The following is a 24,095-nucleotide window of genomic DNA, read 5'->3' as shown; positions in this document are numbered from 1 at the left end:
TTTCCCCTTACCTTCACCAACACAAATTTTTTGAAAATTGCTTTAGTAAATACAAAAGACAGATTAAATGAATAAGGTATAAAGAATAAAGTTTAAAAGAACACCCATGTACCTATCAAGAAGTTTAAGTAAAGAATATGAAATTATCACTAAAGGTCCCTCTCTGCTTCTCCCTAATTATACCTCCCTGGTATCCCCCAAAAGGAACAGACAACTGGAATTTTTGTGTTTATAATTCTCTTCCATTTCTTTATAGCTTTACCATATGTTTGTAACCCTAAAAAGTATATTGTTTAGTCAAGCACATTTCTGAACTTTATAGTATTGGAATTATGCTGATGGTATTCCTCTGTGATTTGCTTTTTTAATCAATGTTATTTAAAAGAGCCATCTATATAGTTGCATGTAGATTTAAGTCATTAGTTTTTACTTCTATTTTATGAATATATCATAATTTATTCACTCTAATGTCAATAGGCATTTAAGTTATTTCCTGTCTTTTTATATTATAAACAATGTTCCTAGAAATACTATGTGTACATCTGCAAAAGTTTACCCAAGGGTATAAACCTAGGATTGAATTTCTAGGCCATAAGACATGTGCACTTTCAACTTTATAATATCATGCCAAATGTTTTTTGAAAGGGATTGTATCAATTTATACTCCCACGAGCAGTGTACAACAGATCCTATTGCTTACTTCTCCAACACTTGTTAGACAGCAGTGACAGACTTTCTAATGTTTGGCCATCTGGTGGGTGGGACCTACACACCGTTGTAGTTTTAATTTGTATTTCCTTGATAACTAAAGAGGCTGAGGCACATTTTCATACACATAAATTTGTACTATGATGTCATTTTACCCTAAGGTGATCATATCGATCTTCTAAATGAATGTGTGAAACCTCTGGAGACAAGTGGAGTCTAGTAGAAAAGCAATGAACTTAATATTATAATACCTGTATTCTAACTTCAGTCCTATCACATATTCTATATATGATTTGGGTTTCTTAATCTATAAAATAGGAATAATAATGCCTACCTCACAAAACTGTTATAAATATTAGTGAATACATAAAGAAGTTTTCTAAAAATGAAAAATATGACACATATGCAATGTTTTAGCTTTGTCATCATTAGCATGATACATCCAGAAGGTAAACTGTTCATTTTTAATCCTGATTTCCAGCACATCTAACCCCAAAATAACAGCATGGGTAGTGAAAAGTCAAGCAATACTATGGGTAAATTGTTATATCTAAAACTTCTGACTGGTGATCTCTGGAAGTATAGAGGTGACTTTTGCTCCCAAAATTCTAATTTCCTTTCTATCAAGGTCTTGTTAATTAATAAAAATAATAAAACTTAGGATTTTTAAATGTAAATGATCTCCTTTCAACAAGTGTCTCTTCTTTAGCATAGCATTTTAACCCTCTTACCAGAACTCTGCCGTGAGTATGACTGGTGAGATAAATGTAAGTGGCTTTCACCATCTGTCTGATGCTTTAACAAGGTATTAAGCTACTGGCCAAATAAAATGAATGTCCGATTTCTAACTCTTTACAATATTTTGAAACAGATGTTAACATTTTACTTTGTTGTTCTTTAATATTTGTCTTTTGAATCAACTGCAAGCTTCTTCTGGTGTAAATATTTTCTTTCATGACTTAGCTGTTTGATCACTTTATTTTTCCTGGCTAATGTTTCACATTTTGCTCTTTGATACTTTCTGGTCAGACCTTTTGGGTCAAAGACTTCAAAGTAAGCCAAACCAAATGGCACATGAGACCAATTCTATCCAAGCATTTTAAATTCAAACACAACTCTTCAAAATCCTTGATGTGCTTTAAGAAAAATCACTTCCTTTCTTCTATTCATCACTATAACCTAAAGAACCTTTAAGTAAAAGGCAAAAAGTTAATTTTTGTTTGTATGGTTTTTGGAGTTCTCTCTCATACAAATTTAGACAAAATGAAGACGCACATTAACTACAGCTGCCTAAAAGCTATTTTAAAAGGCAATTATTACATATGATGAAGATACCAGAGCTTTATTATGAACTGAATTTTATTATTTCAAAAGGTTTTTTTTAAAACAAATAGAGCGTAGGCTATTTTTATAAAATATTGTTTTTGTGCTTGTGAAAACAATTGTTTGTTGCCTACAACCACAAGTTTTGGTATGTAAAACTGTAAGACTATGAATTTATGCACATTAATAAGTAGGCCATCAAAACAGAAAATTTCCCATTAAATAATGAGCTTCTTGAAGAATGGGAACCTATCTTATCCATGTTTGTATATCCAGCAGCCATAAGAAAATGTATTTGATAAATATTTTCTTAATAAAGGAAGGAACGACTAAACAATTTATTTTAAGATTATAGCTACGGCCAAGCTAATGAAAATTTTAAGTGACAAAACTATAAGCTAACTTCCAAAGATAAAAGGTAATTTATAAATGAGATCTTTTTTTAAAAACATCTAGTTAAGTTTTTAGGCAATGTTTTCCTGCAGAAACATACTCCATGACTCCAAACCATAATTCCCAATAATGGAGTGACAGAACTGACTTTAGGGAGCCCAAAAAGCAAAACACAAATTGATACTATTAAACAGAATCTCACAGCAATTAAGAAATATGCTTAAGGTCTCTAGAAAATTGTATTATATCATTTTAATTTGCTGATTTTGATAATTGTTTTGTGGTTATGTAAGAAAATTCCTTACTTTAGGAAATACAAACTGAAGTATTGAGGGGTAAAAGGCCATTATATACACTAATAATTCTTAAATAATTCAGAAAAAAATATACACAAATACATATATATGTGTAAGATAAAAGAAAGAGAAAAAAATGTAGTGAAATGTTAACATTTGGGGAGTCTGAGTTAAGGCTATACAGGAAATTTTTGTACTATTTTGTAACTTCTATGTATCTAAAATTAAACACTTATAAAAGAATTATATTATTAACATGTTTAAAAAGCAACCAAACAATAAATATAATACAAACATCTATATCAAAGCATTCAATTGAGTCCAGGATGAAATAAACTTTCATTCCTTTTTTGGAGGCTAACGTAAATCTGGAATTCCATGTCAGAACCTCTCCAAACTTAAACACAGACTTTCAGTTAGAGAATCCATCCCATTACCTCTGACAGCTACAGTGTCTCGACTTGAAGCTTAATGTACAACTACATCTTAAAGAACAGGGAATTAAACTTAGAAATATTAGAAGATAATATGAGAGTGATTTTTCTGTTTTTTGAGGAACATACATTATCATTAAGTGAGAATCTTGTCAGCCTTCTTGCCTTAAATTTACCTAATTCTGAATGAAATAAAATTAATTTTAGTAAGCATTATAAGGTGAAGAAAATCAATAATCTGCTAGCCTCACTACCAATTCAATGAAAGATCAACATCAGGGACCTTTTGTATACTGGGAAAAACTCATTGTCTACTCTTAGAAGTATTTGGAAAATTAAGATATTTTTAATTTTAAAAAGGTAGTTTTATGTCAAAAATAATAAATTAACAAAATACACACTTCATTAAAGATTAGAAAGTTTAAGCTGGAACTCAGAAAAAAAAAATTCTTACCCAATTGGGAAATCAACATCATCACCATATGCTGTCATGTGATAAAGTCCAAATTTAGCCAATTTAACATGTCCCTATAATAATAAAGGAAGAAAAAAAATCATTATAAAATATTTTAATATCACTGACAGGGAAAATTATGATTATACATTTTATAAATAAGGACACTATCATATAGTCAGATACATTAAGAAAATATTATATTTTAATTTGCCATAATTTTATTAAAAACTATTTGTCAGTGTTTGAAGTCTGCTTTATATTCATTACAAACATATATATACACACATACATATTTTATATATCAAAATGACAACATTTAAAAATTTTTGCTGCTTATTATTTTCTGGGCTTCTCTAAATAGCAAAAATGTTCTTAGTTGTCTCGAATCCTCAATTAGAATATATTGTGGTAATTTTCACAAAAGAAAATTTTTTCAGGGAGTTGCAAGTCCACTCACAATGTTATAATTTAAACTTGACATGGACATTTTTAACTTGGAAAGGTCAGTTCACAAATCAAGATATTAGTGAATCTGCTTGATTCCCAACAATTTTTTATACTGTTTGAGAATAAGCATAATGATCACAAAAGCAAGATTCTTAAAAGGCAAAACAAATTTAGAAGTCCCTTAAGGTTTTCCCCCTTTAGATGTTTAAGACTTTATAAAACCATAGTCAATTTAAAAGTTGTTTTCTTTTTCTCAAGAACTCTATTTCCCAGAATTACAAAACATTTATATTTTAAAACAATTCAGACAGTTAGATACTCTACTACCATAAGTATGAAATAAATGAGCACCATTTTATCTTTATTTTTAATATCATAGGGTATATATACTGAAAGTCTGGAAGAAAGTCAGAGAAAAAGAATAATCCTACTAATACAAAAAATAATTCCCCAGAAAATATTTCCTCAAAAGAATTTTATATGCTTATGAAAAAGAATGAAATTATGATTAGTCCTGAAAAAATACCACCTTGCTACCCATAATTCTCTTAGAGGTTGACTAGCTTCTTAGAAATCCCCCATAAGATTTCCAAGTAGAGAATCAGCACTCCAATTAAAAAAAGAAGCTAGGTATGAACAGCTGGTAAACAAAGAAAATAAATGAGGAATAAAGTGAAAAGAGGAAGTAGGAAAGAAGAATAAAGTGGAAAAAACACAATTCAGTTGTGCTATGAGAAAAATATTCTATGTAAATAGTCAGAGAATCTTTCTTAAGATGAAAGCAAATTCAGAGAAGGAGTGGATTGGGAAGACACAATGTGTATGTATCTTTTAGAAAATGAATGGAAGGAAAAACAAAACAAGTTAGAAAATGGGTCTGGGGAAAAAAGAATAATGAATGTGAAAGACACACGGATTCAAATAATTTAGAGATACTTTTTTTTTAACCACAAGTATATTACATTTGTATAATCTTTTCACTATGAATACTCTTAAGACATATTCTAATTCTACAGTCCCTCTGATTAACTAAGTGGGCCTGATTTCAGTAGCTTCCAATGTGAAATAAAAAGCAAATATTTAATATACTATTTGATGATTACCTTTCGATCCAAAAGGATATTATGAGGAGACAGTGCCCGGTGTACTATACCATGTTTGTTCATATACTGCAAGCCCTGAAGTATCTCAAATGCTATGCACAAAACCTTTGAATATCTACAAAGAAAACAAAAGAGTCACAGATCAATAGGTCAATTACAAAGCAGATATAGAATCTGTTTTAAGAAATAAAATGAGGTTCAGTGATAAAATTCAAAGAGATATATATATATGTGTGTATATATATATGTGTGTGTATATATATATGTGTGTGTGTGTGTGTGTGTGTATTTATTTATTTATTTATTTATTTATTTATTTATTTATTTTTTGGGCCATGTGCCTTGTGAGATTTTAGTTCCCTGACCAGGGATTGAACCCAGACTTTCAGCAGTGAAAGTGCAGAGTCCTAACCACTGGAACCACCAGGGAATTCCCCAAAGAGCTATATTTTTATTGTACCTCCCCTATTCAGAGAAAATAGACTCTACACATTTTCTAAACTATTTACTTCGACATATTTTTGATTTTCCACTTACAACAGAATTGATCTGACAAAGAACGTAGTTTTCTAAAGGCTACTCTAATTGAAGTATAATTCTTCCACGAAGGTAGTTTAATATTGGTGGTATACAAATGACCTTGACCTTCAGCAGGTTGGACTTTGCCAAATTATCAGGACACTTGCAGATATATGGCAGAACTAAGTCAATGAAAACCACCTATCTTGCTCAAGACATAACACCTATGTCCCTGAAAAATAGCTATAATATATTTTATAGCAGATAGACCTGAGCTTACTTTCCAGATCAAGCCACAAAGCAACCTCCAGTAATTTATCAAACATTTCTTTCTTATCCTATTCTGTCTTAAGCCAACTTCCACAGGGATGCCCAGTTTCTTTGTCTTGCTCTCTCTCTTCCTCTCCCTCTCTCTCTCCTTTTTTTTTTTTTTTTTAAATAAAACATCATTCATATAGGAAGTTAGGAAGAATATACAGAAAAGTAGGGGAGAATAATTCAAACTTAATCCTCAAACCACTAATATTAACATTTGGGTCCAGATCTCTTTTCTTCCCCCCCTTTTTTTTTTTTTACACTTTAAATCAGACTTTAAAAAACTAAATAAATATGAGGGTAACAACTAAATTAATTCTTTAAAAGGTATAAACAACAAGCTAATAATAGAGATACAATGAAATTATATTAAAAAAAAGTCAACCTAAAAGCAGGGCAAATAAAAGGAAAAAAGAACAAAGAACAAATGGAACAATTAGAAAACAATTAACAGATTTTTTTTTCTTTTTTTTTTTGCGGTACGCGGGCCTCTCACTGTTGTGACCTCTCCCACTGCGGAGCACAGGCTCCGGACGTACAGGCTCAGCAGTCATGGCTCACGGGCCCAGCCACTCCGCGCCATGTGGGATCCTCCCGGACCGGGGCATGAACCCGCGTCCCCTGCATCGGCAGGCGGACTCTCAACCACTGCGCCACCAGGGAAGCCCAATTAACAGATTTTAATTCAGATATATCAACCATTACATTATATGTAACTGCTCCAAACTCACCAATTCACACTTGATTATATTCAGGTTACAAGGAACCCACATTAAATAAAAAGTGTTAAGTTAAAAGATCACTGATTGTCATGGGCTTGGGTGGAGGGAATGGGTTGATACAAAGGAGTATGAGAAAATTTTACATGATGGAATTGTTCTATTTCAAATTTTGATGATGGTTATAGGACTGAGTTGGTCAATCTGATTTAACTGCACACTAAAAAGGGTAAATTGTAAGGTATGTAAATTAATCGCAATAAACTTGACATAAAAAGAAGGCCAAATACAATTTAAAAAAAGAATAATTTCACTATGACTCCCTCCTCTAAATTAAAACCATAAGAAAGAACAAGAGATGAAAAGTTAAAATCTCTCTCTCTTCTCATCCTTGTCTGACTTTCCAGAAGTAACCATCTCTAGCAGTTTGTGTTTTCAACTCTTCTGGTGGTTAGACTTTTACGTAATTATAATTAACTCTTCACTATGCAAGATGATATAATTAACATACTTCTCCATTTTCCTTTTCTAACTCCTGATTTTTTAAATTAATTAGTTTATTTACTTATTTTTGGCTGTGTTGGGTCTTCGTTGCTGTGCGCGGGCTTTCTCTAGTTGCGGTGAGTGGGGGCTACTCTTCGTTGCAGTGTGCAGGCTTCTCATTGCGGTGGCTTCTCTTGTTGCAGAGCACAGGCTCTAGGCGCACGGGCTTCAGTAGTTGTGGCATGCAGGCTCAGTAGTTGTGGCTCATGGGCTCTAGAGCGCAGGCTCAGTAGTTGTGGTGCATGGGCTTAGTTGCTCCGCGGCATGTGGCATCTTCCTGGACCAGGGCTGGAACCTGTGTCCCCTGCATTGGCAGGTGGATTCTTAACTACTGTGCCACCAAGGAAGTCTCTTTTTTTTTTATTGTTTATATTATTTTACATTATCAAATTTTATAAGACAGATAAACGATGCCTTTGCTCCTTTCTTGAAGGCTAAACAGATAAACAAGTAAATATATAACATGATATATAGCGATTAAGTGCTAAGGAGAAAAAGTAGAGAAGAGAAGAGAGAATGTGGGTTGCCATTTTATATATACAATGTGATCAAGGAAGGCTTCACTGAAGTGACGTTTGTGCCGAAATCTAAAGGAAATGAAAAAGACATGCAGCTCCCTGGGAAATGTGTAATTCAGGCAGAGGGCACAGTAAGCAAGTCTTAACTGGAAGAATACACAGCAGTTCAAAAAAGAAAAACAAATTTTAAAAAAACCACCAAAAAACACAATGAAGCTACTGTGTATGCAGTAGAATGAGCAAAAGGTGAAACTGGGAGATGAGGGCAGAGAGGTAGCAAGTCAGAGGGCTAGATCATGTGAGGCCATTTAGGCCTTGGCTTTTACTCTGAGACAGATGGGAAGTGTTTTGGTACACTGCTGCACTACGTATAGTAAAAATTTACCATGGAACTAAGCAGAGAAAGAAATAAAAACCTAAGCCACTTAACCCCTAGCTCTCCAGAGAAAATATCTCAGGCATCAGGATTTAATGGATACTATAATTTTATAATTATAACTGTATTCATGAATTTTATCATCAGCTACTATCATTTTTTATACCTCATATGATTCTTTTTGTGTTTCCTTTTTATTTAGCTAGAATATAGTCATGAGAAAATTTTTCATAGCATGTAGATACCATGCTATTCCTCTGTGGAAGCTTTCAGGATTCTTTTATACTTTATTCTTAGACTTATATTCCTATGAGCATGGCCTATTATTTAATTTCCAAGATCTCTCTTCTGGTCTCCAGTTGTTCCGTTTCAATACATCCTGTTCTTTGGCTATGGATACATTATTCTTTGAGTCTCTCTGAGGATAGTTATTAGAATTCTTTTAATTTGGGGGGGGGAAAAGTATGTTATCTTCATTTCCTCTGGGGTAAGTTTTTTTAATTTTTTTTCCTCCCTTGACTCTCTCAAACTATTTCTTCCCTCATATATCTGGTACTTCCTGATTGTCAGCCATATTTTAAAATAAAGCAATAAGTTGATATTCCCCATGAAGTATATATATAAAAAAAAAAAAGTTACTATTTATAAAGAATTCTTATTAAACTGATCTATAAACTATTCTACTTTATCAAATAGTTTCTCCCATATTAAAGTGTCACAACAGCCAGTATTAAGCAAATGAGATGAGAACAATTAAGAATTAATAGTTTTCATTAACATCTGCAAAAAAATAAACCAACTATGTAAAGGAAAAGATTCCAAACTTTAAAACAACTACAATTACATTGAAAACTATGTGCACATGAAAGAATGCAAACCCCTCCCCTCTTAAAAACAAAGAAAACCTTTCATTAAGATTGATTAACAAATAAAACATAACCTAGTTTTCTGAGGTCATTTGCTGAGTCAGCTTTAAGGTAGTAATCTCTCTTGTCCTTGTTCTTCTCTCTGTATCTCTGTTTCTGTTTCTGTCTCTGTCTCTGTCTCTGTCTCTGTCTCTGTCTCTCTCTCTCTCTCTCTCTCTCTCTCTCCCTCTCTCACACACACACACACACACACACACACACACACACACACACACACTTCACAAAATCTTAAAAGTTGATGCCATATTCAACTGCAACACTAGAGGACCTCAGCTGCACACTATTTCAATACAGATGTCTTTCTCATGAAATTAAAACCAAATCTTTAAAGTGATTTTTTCATTAAACCAGTTCTGAAACAGCTGAAAACAGAAGACTGCATCTTCTACTTTCTCGACCTGCTTTTGTTAGCTGATTTTAAGATATAATTGGAAAACACTTGCATGTCAAAAAGCACATTCATGTTATTATTGAGCTGATGAGCATTTACACTGAAAAAATTTTTAAAAATATGAACGTATAAAGCTGAGCTCATGATACATCTTTTCTTAGCTATTACTTGAGATTATATATGAATTACAGTTAATGAACTCAGTATTCTTCAGTTTAAATCAGACAGGAAATCAGATTTGCTTTTCTGCCCATTTGTGCTCTTGGGATTTAATTTTTAAATTTATTTTAAAATATAGGTATAGGAGAGGGGGAAGATGGTGGAAGAGTAAGATGCAGAGATCACCTTCCTCCACACAGGTACATCAGAAATACATCTACACGTGGAACAACTCCTACAGAACACCTACTGAACTCTGGCAGAAGATCTCAGACCTCCCAAAAGGTAAAATATAGGTATAAAGAGAAGAAAAAGCTAATGCTATTTTCTATAACAGGAAAAAGAAATCAGTATTTGTGGAATTTTGTATACGTTTTTGTTTTTAACTGCTTGGTACTATGTTTTTAGGCCTCTGCATTTTTAGGTTCCACGGAAGAAAAATTGATTTCCACAATTAAAAAGCCTACAGCATAGTTGTAGAGGGAAGAGATATGGGAACATATGTATATATATAACTGATTCATTTTGTTGTAAAGCAGAAACTAACACACCATTGTAAAGCAATTATACTCCAATAAAGATGTTAAAAATATATATATATACCCATTTGCAACAACTTGTAGCATTTAATTCATTTGGGTAACTGTATTTGACACTTTTTTTTGGTATAAAACACTGTGATTATCTGGTATTAATAGTCACTTTGGATTCCGTAATTTATCCATTCCTGAGTTCATATTTGTGTTTCTTCTCTAGTGAGTTAACATATATTTTATTTTTGAGAAAAGCATTTGGGTTATTAAAAAATTCTTGAATTTTGAAAAAAAAAAAGAAAACACAGATTTATAAACTGACAATTTTAATACAGTTGAATTCAATAGAATTTTGATACAATTATAATTCAATAATTAAGTTAGGAGATGATAATCATCTTTTTTCTCTGTCTTGAGAGTAAAAGAAAACATGAAAATTTATTTATTACATTGGTGAGAACAAAGCAGACCTACAAAAATCATAAATCTTAGAAAGTAATAAGATTAATAACTAAAAGAGAAAAAAAACATGACTACCACCACCAAGAACAAATGTCGATAATTTCTAGGCATGACTCAACTTGGCTGTATTTGGATATTAAATATGGCTTAATGAATTTCAAATCTATTAATTTAGTACAATACCAAGTATGTTTTGTTTAGCCCTTTCCAGATGTATTTCAAAGGAAATTTACACTGTGTGCTTCTGATTCAATCATCTGTAAATTATCTGCAGCTGTTTAGCTTAGTTGGTTAAAACATACTGAGGCCAAGATCATGGGTTTAATATCTATAAGGATTAGTTAGCTTCCCAGGTTCATAGCCACAGATTTTCATCAAACTCCAGCCAATATCCTGAAATACAGTTTGTCATGAGACATTGCTCAACTGCTACTTACTCAAAACATCTTGATTTTCAACTACAATCTCCTATACTTCTCTGTTCCCTATTCCTGAGGACCTGCTCTCTAAACTCATTAAAGACCTTGAGACCCCTGTTATCTCAACCAGTCCTTTTTTTTTGACATCCTTCTTTATTCTAGATCTATTCTGTCATTTTTATATATATATATATTTTTTTTTTTTTTTTTTGCCAGGATCCTTAATGGCTTCTCATCAAATGGCTCTACCCCTGGTAGAATTGTACGTCTCTATTTTCTGACAGTACATAGTTGCAAGGTTTATTAATTCTATGGTAATAATTTCTGTATAGGTTTGTCTCTCTCACTGTACCTTGAGGCAGTGGTAGCTTGAATACCTTGAAGCTTATTCAACTTGGAATCCCTATGCCTACCATAGTGCCTATAAGGTAGGTGCTCAATAAATGGGTATCAAATAATAGGTGTTCAATAAATGTATACAACCACATCCATGATGGTGCAAGAGGGTGGAGATAACAAGATTAAGTTCATCACCGCTAAGGAAATAACAGCTCAAAAAAAGTGTATTAGACTAGACTATATTAGACTAGATCAATGGTGTTAACTTCATTTATGAGTGTATAATTCTTCAGTAAGTCAAGAAAACATAAATTGCTTAAGTTCACACAATGGCTATCCAAAAAAGAAAGTACTAGTTTGCTGAAAACACACCTCTCCTTCTAGTCTTTTATTTACTGAAAGAATAATGAGCCACTGTATGGTGGGTAATATGATAATCTTGTTAATATCTGGCTAAAACTGCAAATTAGACTAAGTTGTTAAGATAGATTCCTACAATTTTTCTAGCTCAGAAAAAAAATACTTGTTAGTATTTGGTATTTGAGTTAAGTTCACATTAAATCTGCATATATTAGGGGAGGCTTAACATCTTTACGAATTTGAGTTATTCTATCCAAAAAAAGGATGTGTTTCTATTTGTTCAAGTCTACTTTTATGTCTTTCAGAGTTTTTATTATTTTTTAAAAACAGGTTTATTGAAGTATAATTGATATACAAAAAACTGCACATATTTAACATATTTGATGGGTTTGGACATATGCATACGCTCATGAAACCATCACCACAATCAAGGTAACAGACATATCCATCACCTTCAAAAGTTTCCTTGTGCCCCTTTTTGTGTGTGTATGGTAAGAATAATAAATATACAAAAATATATGAGAAAACACTGGGGAAAAAAATCAATGAGGGGGACTAATTCTGTCAGATTTAAAACATACCATAAAGATTCTCTTATACAACCCAAATGTCCATCAATAGATGGTTAAAGAAAATGTGGTATATACATACAATAGAATATTATTCAGTCTTAAAAAAAGAAAGGGGCTTCCCTGGTGGCGCAGTGGTTGAGAGTCTGCCTGCCGATGCAGGGGACATGGGTTCGTGCCCCAGTCCGGGAAGATCCCACATGCCGCGTAGCGGCTGGGCCCGTGAGCCATGGCCGCTGAGTCTGCGCGTCCGGAGCCTGTGCTCCGCAACGGTAGAGGCCACAGCAGTGAGAGGCCCACGTACCGAGAAAAGAAAGAAAGAAAGAAGGAAAGAAAGGGAGGAAGGGAGGGAGGGAGGGAGGGAGGGAGGGAGGGAGGAAGGGAGGAAGGAAGGAAGGAAGGAAGGAAGGAAGGAAGGAAGGAAGGAAGGAAGGAAGGAAGAAAGAAAGAAAGAAAATCCTGCCATTTGTGACAACAATATGGATGAACCTGGAGGACATTATGCTAAGTGAAATAAGCCAGACACAGAAGGACAAGTACTGCATGATTCCACTTATATGAGGTATCTAAAACAGTCAAACTTATGGAAGCAGAGAAGAACAGCAGTTACCAGGAGCTAGGGAGACAAGAAAATGGGAGCTGTTCAATTGGTGTAAAGTTTCAGTTATGCAAGATCATTAAGTTCTAGAGACCTGTTGTACAACATTGTGCCTACAGTTAACAATACTGTATTGAACTCTTAAAAATTTGTTAAGAGGGTAGATCTCACCTTAAGTGAGATCACACACAAATAAATAGGACTCAAGGAAACTTTTGGAGGTGATGGATATGTCTATTATGTACCTTGATTGTGGTGATGGTTTCATGGGTACCTTGCTTATGTCCAAACTCACCAAATGTTTATATTAAATACTTGCAGTTTTCTTGTATATTAATTATACCCCAATAAAAATGCTGAAAAATAAACTAAAATGAGGAGAAATTCCTATCAGCCTCAAACCATCAGTTCTTTTCAGTATCTGCAAAGTTTCCAAGAAGAGATGTTATTCAGATTGCAAGAAATAGAGGCCAAGAAAGAGAATGAGAGGTCAGGATTGCGGAGACAGCTTTGGAAGTCATTCATAGATAGGTGGTAACTAAAGCCACACATGCTATTTCTTCAGACCCATAATCCCATGATATTTAAGGGCCATTCCATAAGCCAAAATACCCATACAGTCAGCAAACCAAAGGAGGAAACACATTTCTGGATTCTATGAGTTCAAGATGTTCTTTCACCTTATAAAACCTGATCATTCCCACAGAAATTTTCCTTTTGGTCTAAAACTTTCTTTACTTGGTATTAGCCTGAGGTAAAATGTTAAGAAACGAGGAAACACAGATGAAATATAGTTAGCTACTGTGTGATTTAAGAAATGGAAAGGAAAAATAAAATACTAGTGATTAATGTTCAGATAATAAAACAACTGTATAACCCTGTGTTATCTTTAACCTAAACTGTCCTATAATTTCAAGGCAAAAGAAATAAACTAGTGTAGAACTTTTAATGATTCACTGGTTTATAATTTCAGAATTTGGAGAGGGGTATTTTCAGTGATGAGTTAATGTCTTTGATGCTCTTAATTTGCCTCTTATCACTTACTAAATTTTGACACTTTTTAAAAAATATCACAATACTTAACAGAGCAATTTTCTTCTAAAGGAAAAAGAAAACAAGAAAGATTTTGGAATTGAAAAAGGAAATAACTCATTTCGCTACCAGCATACATGTTTGAACCTAAAAGGAAACCCACCCATACTAAATTTAAACATTAATTTGCTTCAGGGACTTCCCTGGTGGCACAGTGGTTAAGAATCCAGCTGCCAATGCAGGGGACACGGGTTTGAGCCCTGGTCCAGGAAGATCCCACATGCCACGGAGCAATTAAGCCCATGTGCCACAACCACTGGGCCTGCGCTCTAGAGCCCGCAAGCCACAACTACTGAGGCCATGTGCCACAACTTATGAAGCCCGCATGCCTAGAGCCCATGCTCCGCAACAAGAGAAGCCACCCCAATGAGAAGCCCAAGCACCGCAGCGAAGAGTAGCCCCTGCTCACCGCGACTAGAGAAAGCCCGTGCACAGCAACAAAGACCCAATGCAGCCAAAAATAAATAAATTTATTTTAAAAAATTAATTTGCTTCAGATTCAGATGTTTTGAAAAGGAAGTTGCATTGATTAACTGCTTACCGAAAGATTATTTTGTAATATGTCTAAAAAAAACACCAAACAGTCCATCTGTCCATAAGTTGTGAGACTGGGCATATTTTATAATTCAATTCTCACTCCAAAAAAACCATTTGAAAGCTCTAAGTCTGGAATGTGACTAATTCTCAATGGGATACAATAAATTGGGAAATTAACTTTCCAACCTGAATACTAGATACCTTTCCTTTCTCAGAAGAAAATTAATTTGATAAGATCAAAATACATATGGAAAGCATAGTCTAGTGGTTTGAGGTTCAGACATAAAGCCAGAAACTCTGTCACTGATTTGCTATGCTTGGAAAGTGTTCCAACTTTATTCTGCCTCAGTTTGCAGTTTTATAAAGTGGGAAATGGAACACCAAACAGGGGCTAAACAGAGATCAATGAGCTATTATTGGCCCTACATAGAACACTGATCATCTTAAAAGCAAAACGAAACAAAAAGTCCAAGTCCCCCTCAAAAAAAACTAGGGGTTTTATAATAAACAATATAATACCATTTTGTTACAACACATCTGTATATATATTTCCATAAATTAACAAAGATTGTAAACTGGGCTCTTCAATTATTTCCATGACACAACAAAATCTGAAGAATGATTTTCTAATTTCTCTGTGAGAATAAAATCACCACTTGATAAGCAGAATTGGAGGATCCCAGGGTGAGCTGGGTATATTTCTGCCTCATCAATGTTTTTCTTCTCCCAAGCAGCTTTACTATCCTGGCACAGAAAACTCGAAAACCATTTTTTTTTTTCCCCACCAGAGTTACTGACACTGGCAGTGCAAATGCACTGGGTAATAAGTTCCACTTGCCAAGCCCTGGCAGCATTTGGGATGACATAAAGCTATAACTTTTCTCTAAGACAGAACTATGATGGTTCATATTTGGTTGAATCTGTACCCTAGTTCATTCCTAAGTTTTTTTTTAAATTAAACTTAAATTTATTTACATATTACTGTGTGAACAAAGAATGAACATATTACTATTACTGCTCAGAATTTTTACTTGAGGCCAACTTACATTCTTTAAGTGGAACAGTTCACACTTTTTAGGCAATCCATCATAACAGTGAACACGAGAGGGCCTGAATTTTATGCACTTGCTTAATATAACGTCTGCTGCAAACAAAATTTATCAAACTGAAATGTTCAGTTCAATGCTGTGTTAGTCTGTGTCAAGAAAATTATAAGAAATATGACTGATGAAAATTTCCTATTCTATTTATCAGAAGTTGAGGTGATACAGTAATCATATTTTGATCAAAGAATCTAAAACTAAGGTTCCTATGATCCATAGAGAAGGCAAGGTAACAATTTAATAGCCAGGGCTTTGTTCTCAAACCTAATGTAGAACTCTAGAGAGCTTTGTTTACCTACATAGCTCCTTTTTCCTAAGTCAGATCACCTGAATGAATCCGTTTTGTCTATTTTTCCTAACCTTCAACTAGAGTCACAGGTCTTAACACTATGATGCAAGAAAGATCAGACTCATTTCAGCATGCTTTTAGAAGAGAGAGTGAAAAAAGCTTTTACCCATAGAATCCCATAATGACCCCAGAATACTGTTTAAAAATTGGAGGACAGTTACTTTTTACCAAGTCACAGAAAAGTATTATGTTAATGAATAATGTTAGTTGATGTAGCCTAAATGGTGCCCCCTCCCCCAAAATATGTCTACATCCTAATCACTGGAAACTGTGAATGTTACCTTATTTGGGAAAAGGGTCTTTGCATATGAGGAGATCATCATGGACTATCCAGTTGGGAACAAATCCAATGTCAAGTGCCCTTATAAGAGAGAGACACACAGAGGAGAAGGAGATGTAAAGACGGAGGCAGATATTGGAGCGATGCGGCCACAAGCCAAAAGGAAGCAAAGGAATACTGACACCAAAAGCTAGAAGAGTCAAGGAAGGATTCTTCCCAGGAACCTCCAAAGGGAGTAGGCCCTACCAACACCTTGACTTCTGACTTCTGATCTTCAGAGCTGTGAGATAATAAATTTCTGTTGTTTTAAGCCGCTCAATTTGTGGCAATTTGTAGCAGCAGCCATAGAAACAAGTATAGTTGGCTATAAAGATACACATGACATCAAGGTAACTAGTTTATCTTCATCATGACATGATTATAACAGAGTAATTCTTTCTTTAAATGATCTTTATTTAGATACAAATTATGTACAATGAAATATACTTATTTTAAATATACCATCAGAAGAGTTTTGACAACTGTACTGCCTCAATCAAGAAACAGAACCAAAAAAAAAAAGAAACAGAACCTTTCCATCATCTCAAAAAAGTTCTCTTATTCCCTTTCCCAGCCAATCCCATATCCTACCCCTGGCTCCAAGCAAACACTGAACTGCTTTCTATCACTATAGATTAAATATGTCTTTTCAAGAGTTTCAAATAAATGGAATGATACAGCACTATTTTATGTCTAGCTTTTTTTTTTCCCAGCATGACGTTCTTAAGATTTATCCATGTTGTTGCCTGTATTACCAGTTCATTTCTTTGTATTTCACTGAATGGATATGCCATAATGTTTATCTATTCATATGCTGAAGGACATTTTCTCTTTCAGACTTTTAACAGCTAAACACAGTATAGTATTTTACCAGAAAAGCTGTAGACACATTTAACATAAAATTTCACAAGAAAATAAAGAACGATACGGAGTCCCAGATTTTTGAGGAGTATCACATTCTTAAAATTGTCATTATGGGAGAACAAATAAATATTTGTGGGGAAAAACTAATAAGGAAGACTAACAAAACATGAAAATTACGATCTGGGGTTAGTCTAATACGTATGTGGTAGAACTGGGGATGTTCCATCATTATCGTGATGATTTTGAAGTACTTATCTACCTTTGAAACTGAGGTAAATGGTGTAAAAAACAAATGATGTTTTATGGCCTATCACCAAGACAAACAACATTGACAGCTGACAAAATGTCTAGCTAGTGAATAAACTAACATATGAACAGAGAAAGTACAATTAGATACTAACAGCATGCACAGGTCAAATGCAATGACCAGACTGCTTGTAGCAGAGAGCTAACACTTTAATTTATTGAGATGACTAGAGCAGAGAAAAATCAGAATCTTTCTTCTAGGTAATGTGGGAGGAGCTCATAAATAGGAAATCTCTCATTCTTCATATGACCACCACTTTTTCATCTTAAGTCACTGTCCAAAATAGCACATATTAAGACTCATCATCTTAAGCAAGAGTGCCCTCTCCTACCCTCCAAAACTGTTTTAGAAAGGAAAATAGGGAGAGCATTTTCACTGCTTTCTGATGGATGCTTTTAGTACTTAGCTCTCCAAGTTCATTTCCTCCACTTCTCTTCCCACAGACCCTCTGCCTCTACTTTATTCATATGCTTGCATACCAATGTTTTTTTGCACTTGCTATTTTCTCTGCCCTTCTAGTTGGTCCACTTAGATGATACTTATCCATCCTTTAAGATTCAACACAAGCATTATTTTCTTAGAAAAACTTTTCTGGATTCTCCTGGTTGTGAGGTACTCTGTCTACCAAGATAACTTGCATATACCTCTTGTGAGTACATCCCCCCCCCCCCGAAAAATGCAATTTTATAATTGTTTGTTACAGCTCTGTCTACTCACTAGCTAGCAATTTCTTTAAAGGCTGGGATTTTATATTTTCATCTTCAGACACACTAGCACCTAGCCCAGTATCTGAAACATATATGTACTTGAAGAAGTATGGAATGATGCTTGAGTAGATTAATCATAATTGGTCATCATAGAAAGGCTATAACTGTTGCACAGGCAATGCTTATTGATAATAATATCCAATAATCATTTAGTACACTATAGTAGCTATAATAACAACACTATTACCACTACTGCTACTAATAGGAAACAGATAACTTGTACTATATCAAGTGCTGTTATAAGTAATTCACATCTATTACTTCATTAATTCTCCCCACTATCCTAGAAGGTAAAAAAATTGAAGCAGAGACACTCATGGAAATGAGTTGATTCAAAGCCAGCAGGTTGGTCTTAGAGTCCATGTCCTTAACCACTACACTACACTGCTTTTCTGTGTTTAACAGCATGGATGGTGAAATCAAAAGAAAGAGTTTAAGCTCCAGGTAGTGATATAGTAACTGAGGCTTAGAGCAGTTACTTATTCTTTAAAATGCAGTAGACATTTGTTGTTTCCCTTCCTGGTATCCATGCCCCTCTCTTCCAATAATAACTTACAATTTTCATTTCAGGTTCCACCTCTCTCCTGTACTCCTCAGCTCACTTGTCCTGCCTTTAGGAGTGGAAACATGACTCGGGCCTTTGTCAATTGTTTTCTCCTGGCTATAATAATTGTTCTGATTGAAAATCTTAGGTTTTACACAGCATCCAATAAAAATGGCTTGCTCCTTTCTGGAAGACTGAGAGGATATGAAGTTAGAGTTATGATCATTTTGCCATCATTAGGGGAGAACCTGGAACTCTTACAACTCATTAATTGTATGACCAGGGAAAAATTACTTTACTTCTTGGATCCCTCCTAAGAGCCTAACTTTCCTCACCCAACAAATGGAAGTAATATTAGTAAACCACATCATAGAGCTCCTATAAGAAAAAAATAAGATAACCATTGTAGAGTGCTTAGGACAATGTTTAGCACAAAGTATTGCACAAAATTCTGCAATTATGCTGTTGCTATCATCATCATTATTTTTGTCTAGTCCTTCCCTTTTGAGGTTCTGAATAATTTAGGATAAATAAATCATTTCTAATTTAAACTTTGCATTTGCATAAATAATTGAAATAGGTGGCTGAGGAAGCCAAAATAAAATAAGAACTCATGAACCCCATGTGTATTGTTTTGTAGTATATATAGTGATCATTTCTCCACCCCAACTATCTTACAACAGAAACCATTTTGCCATGAGTATACCAATAGATTTCTGTCATAAAGAAACAAGTTTTGCTTGCTTCTTTGTGAAGCAAGTGAAAGCACTGGGTTCTCTGGTTTCTAGTTGGATAAAAATGCCAGGAAACAAAGAAATCCCCACAGAGCCATCAAGATAGTCTGATAATTAATGGATAGGACTCATTGAACTTGGAAATTTAAAGCAACTCATTCTCTCAAAAGACTGTGCTGTTTGAACAGGACCTGTCATAAAGGCAGATTCTGGAGTACTGTTGCTCTAAGAAAGGCTACAGTGAGAACAGGCCTTTCAGAGGCACAGTTCACTATTTATGCTACACTGTGACTTTAGTAGATATTTGATATTCTGTAAACCTTAGATCACTCACTAACTAGGAGTAATAACCTTAAAGTTACCTATGAAAAGTATATAGCAAAGTAACTACAATATAGTATGTGCTCAATAAAAATACTGTGTCCCTTCCTTTTCTCTATCCCTCTTGTTTATGAATGATATGATTAAATGTTTTAAATTTAAAAGTGCTCCACTTAAAGAATGTCCCAAAGCTCTTAAAAGTGCTGCTAACATTAACTTATTTAAGACCTCATATATATCATTCCCTCAGTATATACCAAGGGTTAGGGTGTAATGTGTAACACATCCTATTAAAAAGTGTAGAGAAAGCTCATTTAGATAGCTCCTAAAATTTTTTGCCAATTAATTATTGACATAATTTTTCAAGGCTAACATTTAAAAGAGGAAAGGAAAAGTTATAACTACCTTTCCACTGACCATCACCTTAATTAGTATCTATTAAAGTCAGTCAGTTTCTGTTGGTAAATCTTTTGATTGATTTTTTTGATATGTCATCTGCTTTTTTTTTTTTTTGCGGTACACGGGTCTCTCACTGTTGTGGCCTCTCCCATTGCGGAGCACAGGCTCCGGACGCGCAGGCTCAGCGGCCACGGCTCATGGGCCTAGCCGCTCTGCGGCATGTGGGATCTTCCCGGACCGGGACACGAACCCGTGTCCCCTGCATCGGCATGGCAGCCTCTTAACCACTGCGCCACCAGGGAAGCCCTGTCATCTGCTTTTGACACCACAGATAGTATTTGCTTATGTGCCAAACTATACAACATAAATATTATCTCAAGGCTTTTTAACATTACTCAAAAAACCTATAAGGAAATACTATTTTAAGATTATAATAAGCAAAAATGGCTCACTCTGTCAGGGCAAAAATCTGTTTTGAGAGAAAAATACAAAGAGCGAGCGATAGTCCTCCCCTCCTTAGTTTGAACAGCTTTTAGGTGAACTAGATGTCTGCCTGCTGACATTGTAGAGAGAGGTCCTTTTGCATACTGAAGATGTGACCCTCCATCCAGAAATAGCTTCAAGAAATTTTGGCCAATTATTGCTTAAAAGAATTTCTAACCTTTAATTATGTCAAAACTGAAATCGTTTTGGAGAGTATAGTGCCATCCAGATGAATAATTTTAAAGAATGCCTTTGGACAAGTTAACTCTTCTAGGTATCTGGAGGTTAGTTTTGCTATATTTTGACAAGCTTACCCTTGCAGACTTGCTCAAATTTTAAAATTTTACGGGGGCTTATTCTATGACAGAAAAGGACATTTGACAACTTCCACTCTCAATTCTGTTTTCAAACAAAGACAATTTCTCCCATGTTTTATTCTACTGTCCACTGGGGCTAAAATCAAGTATGTGTTCAAGAAATTGATCAGATCCAATCTTGCTCTCTGAGAAAAGTCCTGACCCTGCTAGCAATTATGACTGCAACCCATATCCACACAGAGATAGGATCACCCTCCATTCAGTCAAAAATATCTTTTATTAAAACATTAAAGAAGTATTTATTAACATCAAAAACAAAGGCTATCTCAGTTTTCCAACTATCTCATCTCAGATGACCACTAGACAGAAATTGTCAAGTCACCTTTGCTGTAGCACAAGCGCCCAGTTTGGTGATTTCTGGCACCCTGTCTACCTAAAATAGTTTCATATCTAAGTTCTAGGGACTATGAGCTAGTGAATTTGCTCTAGGCCTTAATATTATTCAAAGACTACATTAAATAATCACTTTCTACCTCACTGGATTACTTGATCTTCCAAGAGGAAGATTTAATCTAATACACTTAAGAAAAAATTAGATGCTAAGCAGTTTGGGCCATTTACTGCTAAGTAAGCAACATATTCTAACAACTTATTGCTGATATTTTTATACTGGCCTTGTTTCCTGTGACCTTACTATAAACTCACTTATTAATTCGAAGAGTAGTTTTTGTTTTTGTTTTTTTTGTGGTACGCGGCCCTCTCACTGTTGTGGCCTCTCCCGTTGTGGAGCACAGGCTCCGGACGCGCAGGCTCAGTGGCCATGGCTCACGGGCCCAGCCGCTCCGCGGCATGTGGGATCTTCCCGGACCGGGGCACGAACCCATGTCCCCTGCATCGGCAGGCGGACTCTCAACCGCTGCGCCACCAGGGAAGCCCCTCAAAGAGTACTTTTTTAGATTCCTTAGGATTTTCCACATAAACAACCATATCATCATTAAATAGAAATATGTTTCCAACTCTTCCTCCCCTTTTTATCCTTTCTCCTCTTCCTTCTTCTTACAATCTATAAGTCTTATGTTTATTTTTGTTTACCTAGTTCATGTTTGTATTTTTATATACTGCATGCCTATGCTGCTTGCATTTCTACATACTGGCCGACAAACAATTGGAAAATAAAACAAATTTATCTATAGTCATATCAAAACATAAGATACTTAGGAATGAATTTAACAAAAGAACAAGAACTCTACACTGTAAACTATCAAACATTGCTGAGATAAGGAAGACTTAAAAATCTGGAGAGAGGGCTTCCCTGGTGGCACAGTGATTAAGAATCCCCCTGCCAATGCAGGGGACACAGGTTCAAGCCCTGGTCCAGGAAGATCCCACATGCCATGGAGCAACTAAGCCCATACACCACAACTACTAAGCCTGAGCTCTAGAGCCTGCAAGCCACAACTACTGAGCCTGCGTGCCACAATTAGTGAAGCCCGTGCCTAGAGGCTGTGCTCTGCAACAAGAGAAGCCACCGCAGTGAGAAGCCCGCACACTGCAACAAAGAGTAGCCCCCACTTGCCAAAACTAGAGAAAGCCCACGCACAGGAATGAAGACCCAATACAGCCAAAAATAAATTAAATAAATAAATTTAAAAAAAAATTTGGAGAGAAACAACATGTTCATTTATTGGAAGACTCAATATTGTTAAGATGTTAGTTGTTCCCAAATTTGTCCGTAGATGCAATGCAATCCCAACCAGAATACCAACAGACATTTTTAGAAATTGAGAAAGTTACTATAAAATTTATCTGGAAATGCAAAAAACCAAGGATAGTTAAAGCAATCTTGAAACAAAAGAACAAAGTTGGGAACCTTATATTTCCTGACTTCAAGATTTACTATAAAGTTAGAGTAATTAAGACAGGCATAAGGATAGTAAAAGAGATAAATGAAACAAAATAAAGGTCAAACAGACCTACAATTACATGGCCATTTAATTTTCAATAAAAACACTAAAGCAATCCTATGGGAAAAGAAATATCTTTTAAACAAATAGAGCTGGAACAACTGGATATCCATATGGCAAAAACTGAACTTGAACACCATATACAAATATTAAATTGAGAAAGATCAAAGATCCACCATAAAATCTAAAACTATAATGCTTCTAGAAGAAAACATATGAGAATATCTTCATGACTTGGGAGAAGGCAAAGTTTTCTCAAAAAGCAATAACCAAAAAAGGAAAAATTGGTACACTAGACTTCATTCTAAATAATAACTTCTGTTCATCAAGGTACACCTTAAGAATAGACAAGCCATACTGGCAGAAAATACTTGCAAAAAATATCTAGCAAAGTCTATATATGGAGAATATAGAGAATGTACAAAGAATGCCTATAACTCAATAATAAAAAGACAACCCACTTAAAAATGGGATCCCTCAAATTGAACAGGTATGTATGTCACGATATGAATGTCCAATTAGTACACAGAAAGTGCCCAACATTTTGAGTCATCATGGAAATGGAAATTAAATCTACAGTGAGATACCACTTTATACTCACTATGACTCAAAGAATGAAAACATCAACTGCTGGCAAGGATGTGGAGGAACTAGAGCTCTCACACATTGTTGGTAGGAAATGTAAAAGGTACAACATTTTGGAAAAAGGTCTGGTGGTTTCTAATAGTATTAATCATATACTTATATACTTATACGTATACATACACAGACACATATGCTTATACATATATAAGCCATCACTTCTACTGCTACATATATACGCAGAGATATGAAAACATTTGCCCACAGAAAGACTTACGAGGGACTTCCCTGGTGGCACAGTGGTTAAGAATCCGCCTGCCAATGCAGGGGACATGGGTTCAATCCCTGGTCCAGGAAGATCCCACATGCTGCGGAGCAACTAAGCCTGTGCACCACAACTACTGAGCCTGTGCTCTGGAGCATGCGAGCCACAACTACTGAGCCTGCGTGCCACAACTACTGAAGCCCGTGTGCCTAGAGCCTGTGCTCCGCAACAAGAGAAACCA

The 24,095-nt window shown here is 34.9% G+C and overlaps 1 protein-coding gene across 2 annotated transcripts in view; it reads right to left on the bottom strand.

Moving 5' to 3' along the window:
• The window catches only part of TBCK (TBC1 domain containing kinase), a 231,941-nt gene that overhangs the window by 180,211 nt on the left and 27,635 nt on the right, over positions 1-24,095 (bottom strand). For both annotated transcript variants that reach the window (XM_082838412.1, XM_082838411.1), the window contains 2 exons: positions 5,162-5,276; positions 3,609-3,682 (listed from right to left, as the gene is read on the bottom strand). In XM_082838412.1, the coding sequence (XP_082694538.1) occupies positions 3,609-3,682; positions 5,162-5,276 (189 nt within the window). The remainder of the gene's footprint in view (positions 1-3,608; positions 3,683-5,161; positions 5,277-24,095) is intronic.

The sequence above is a fragment of the Leucopleurus acutus genome (assembly GCF_964270905.1).
Source record: "Leucopleurus acutus genome assembly, chromosome: 4".
In the NCBI taxonomy this organism is placed as follows: domain Eukaryota; kingdom Metazoa; phylum Chordata; class Mammalia; order Artiodactyla; family Delphinidae; genus Leucopleurus; species Leucopleurus acutus.
Note: the sequence above shows the minus strand (reverse complement) of the source record. Positions and strands in the feature narration are given on the sequence as shown.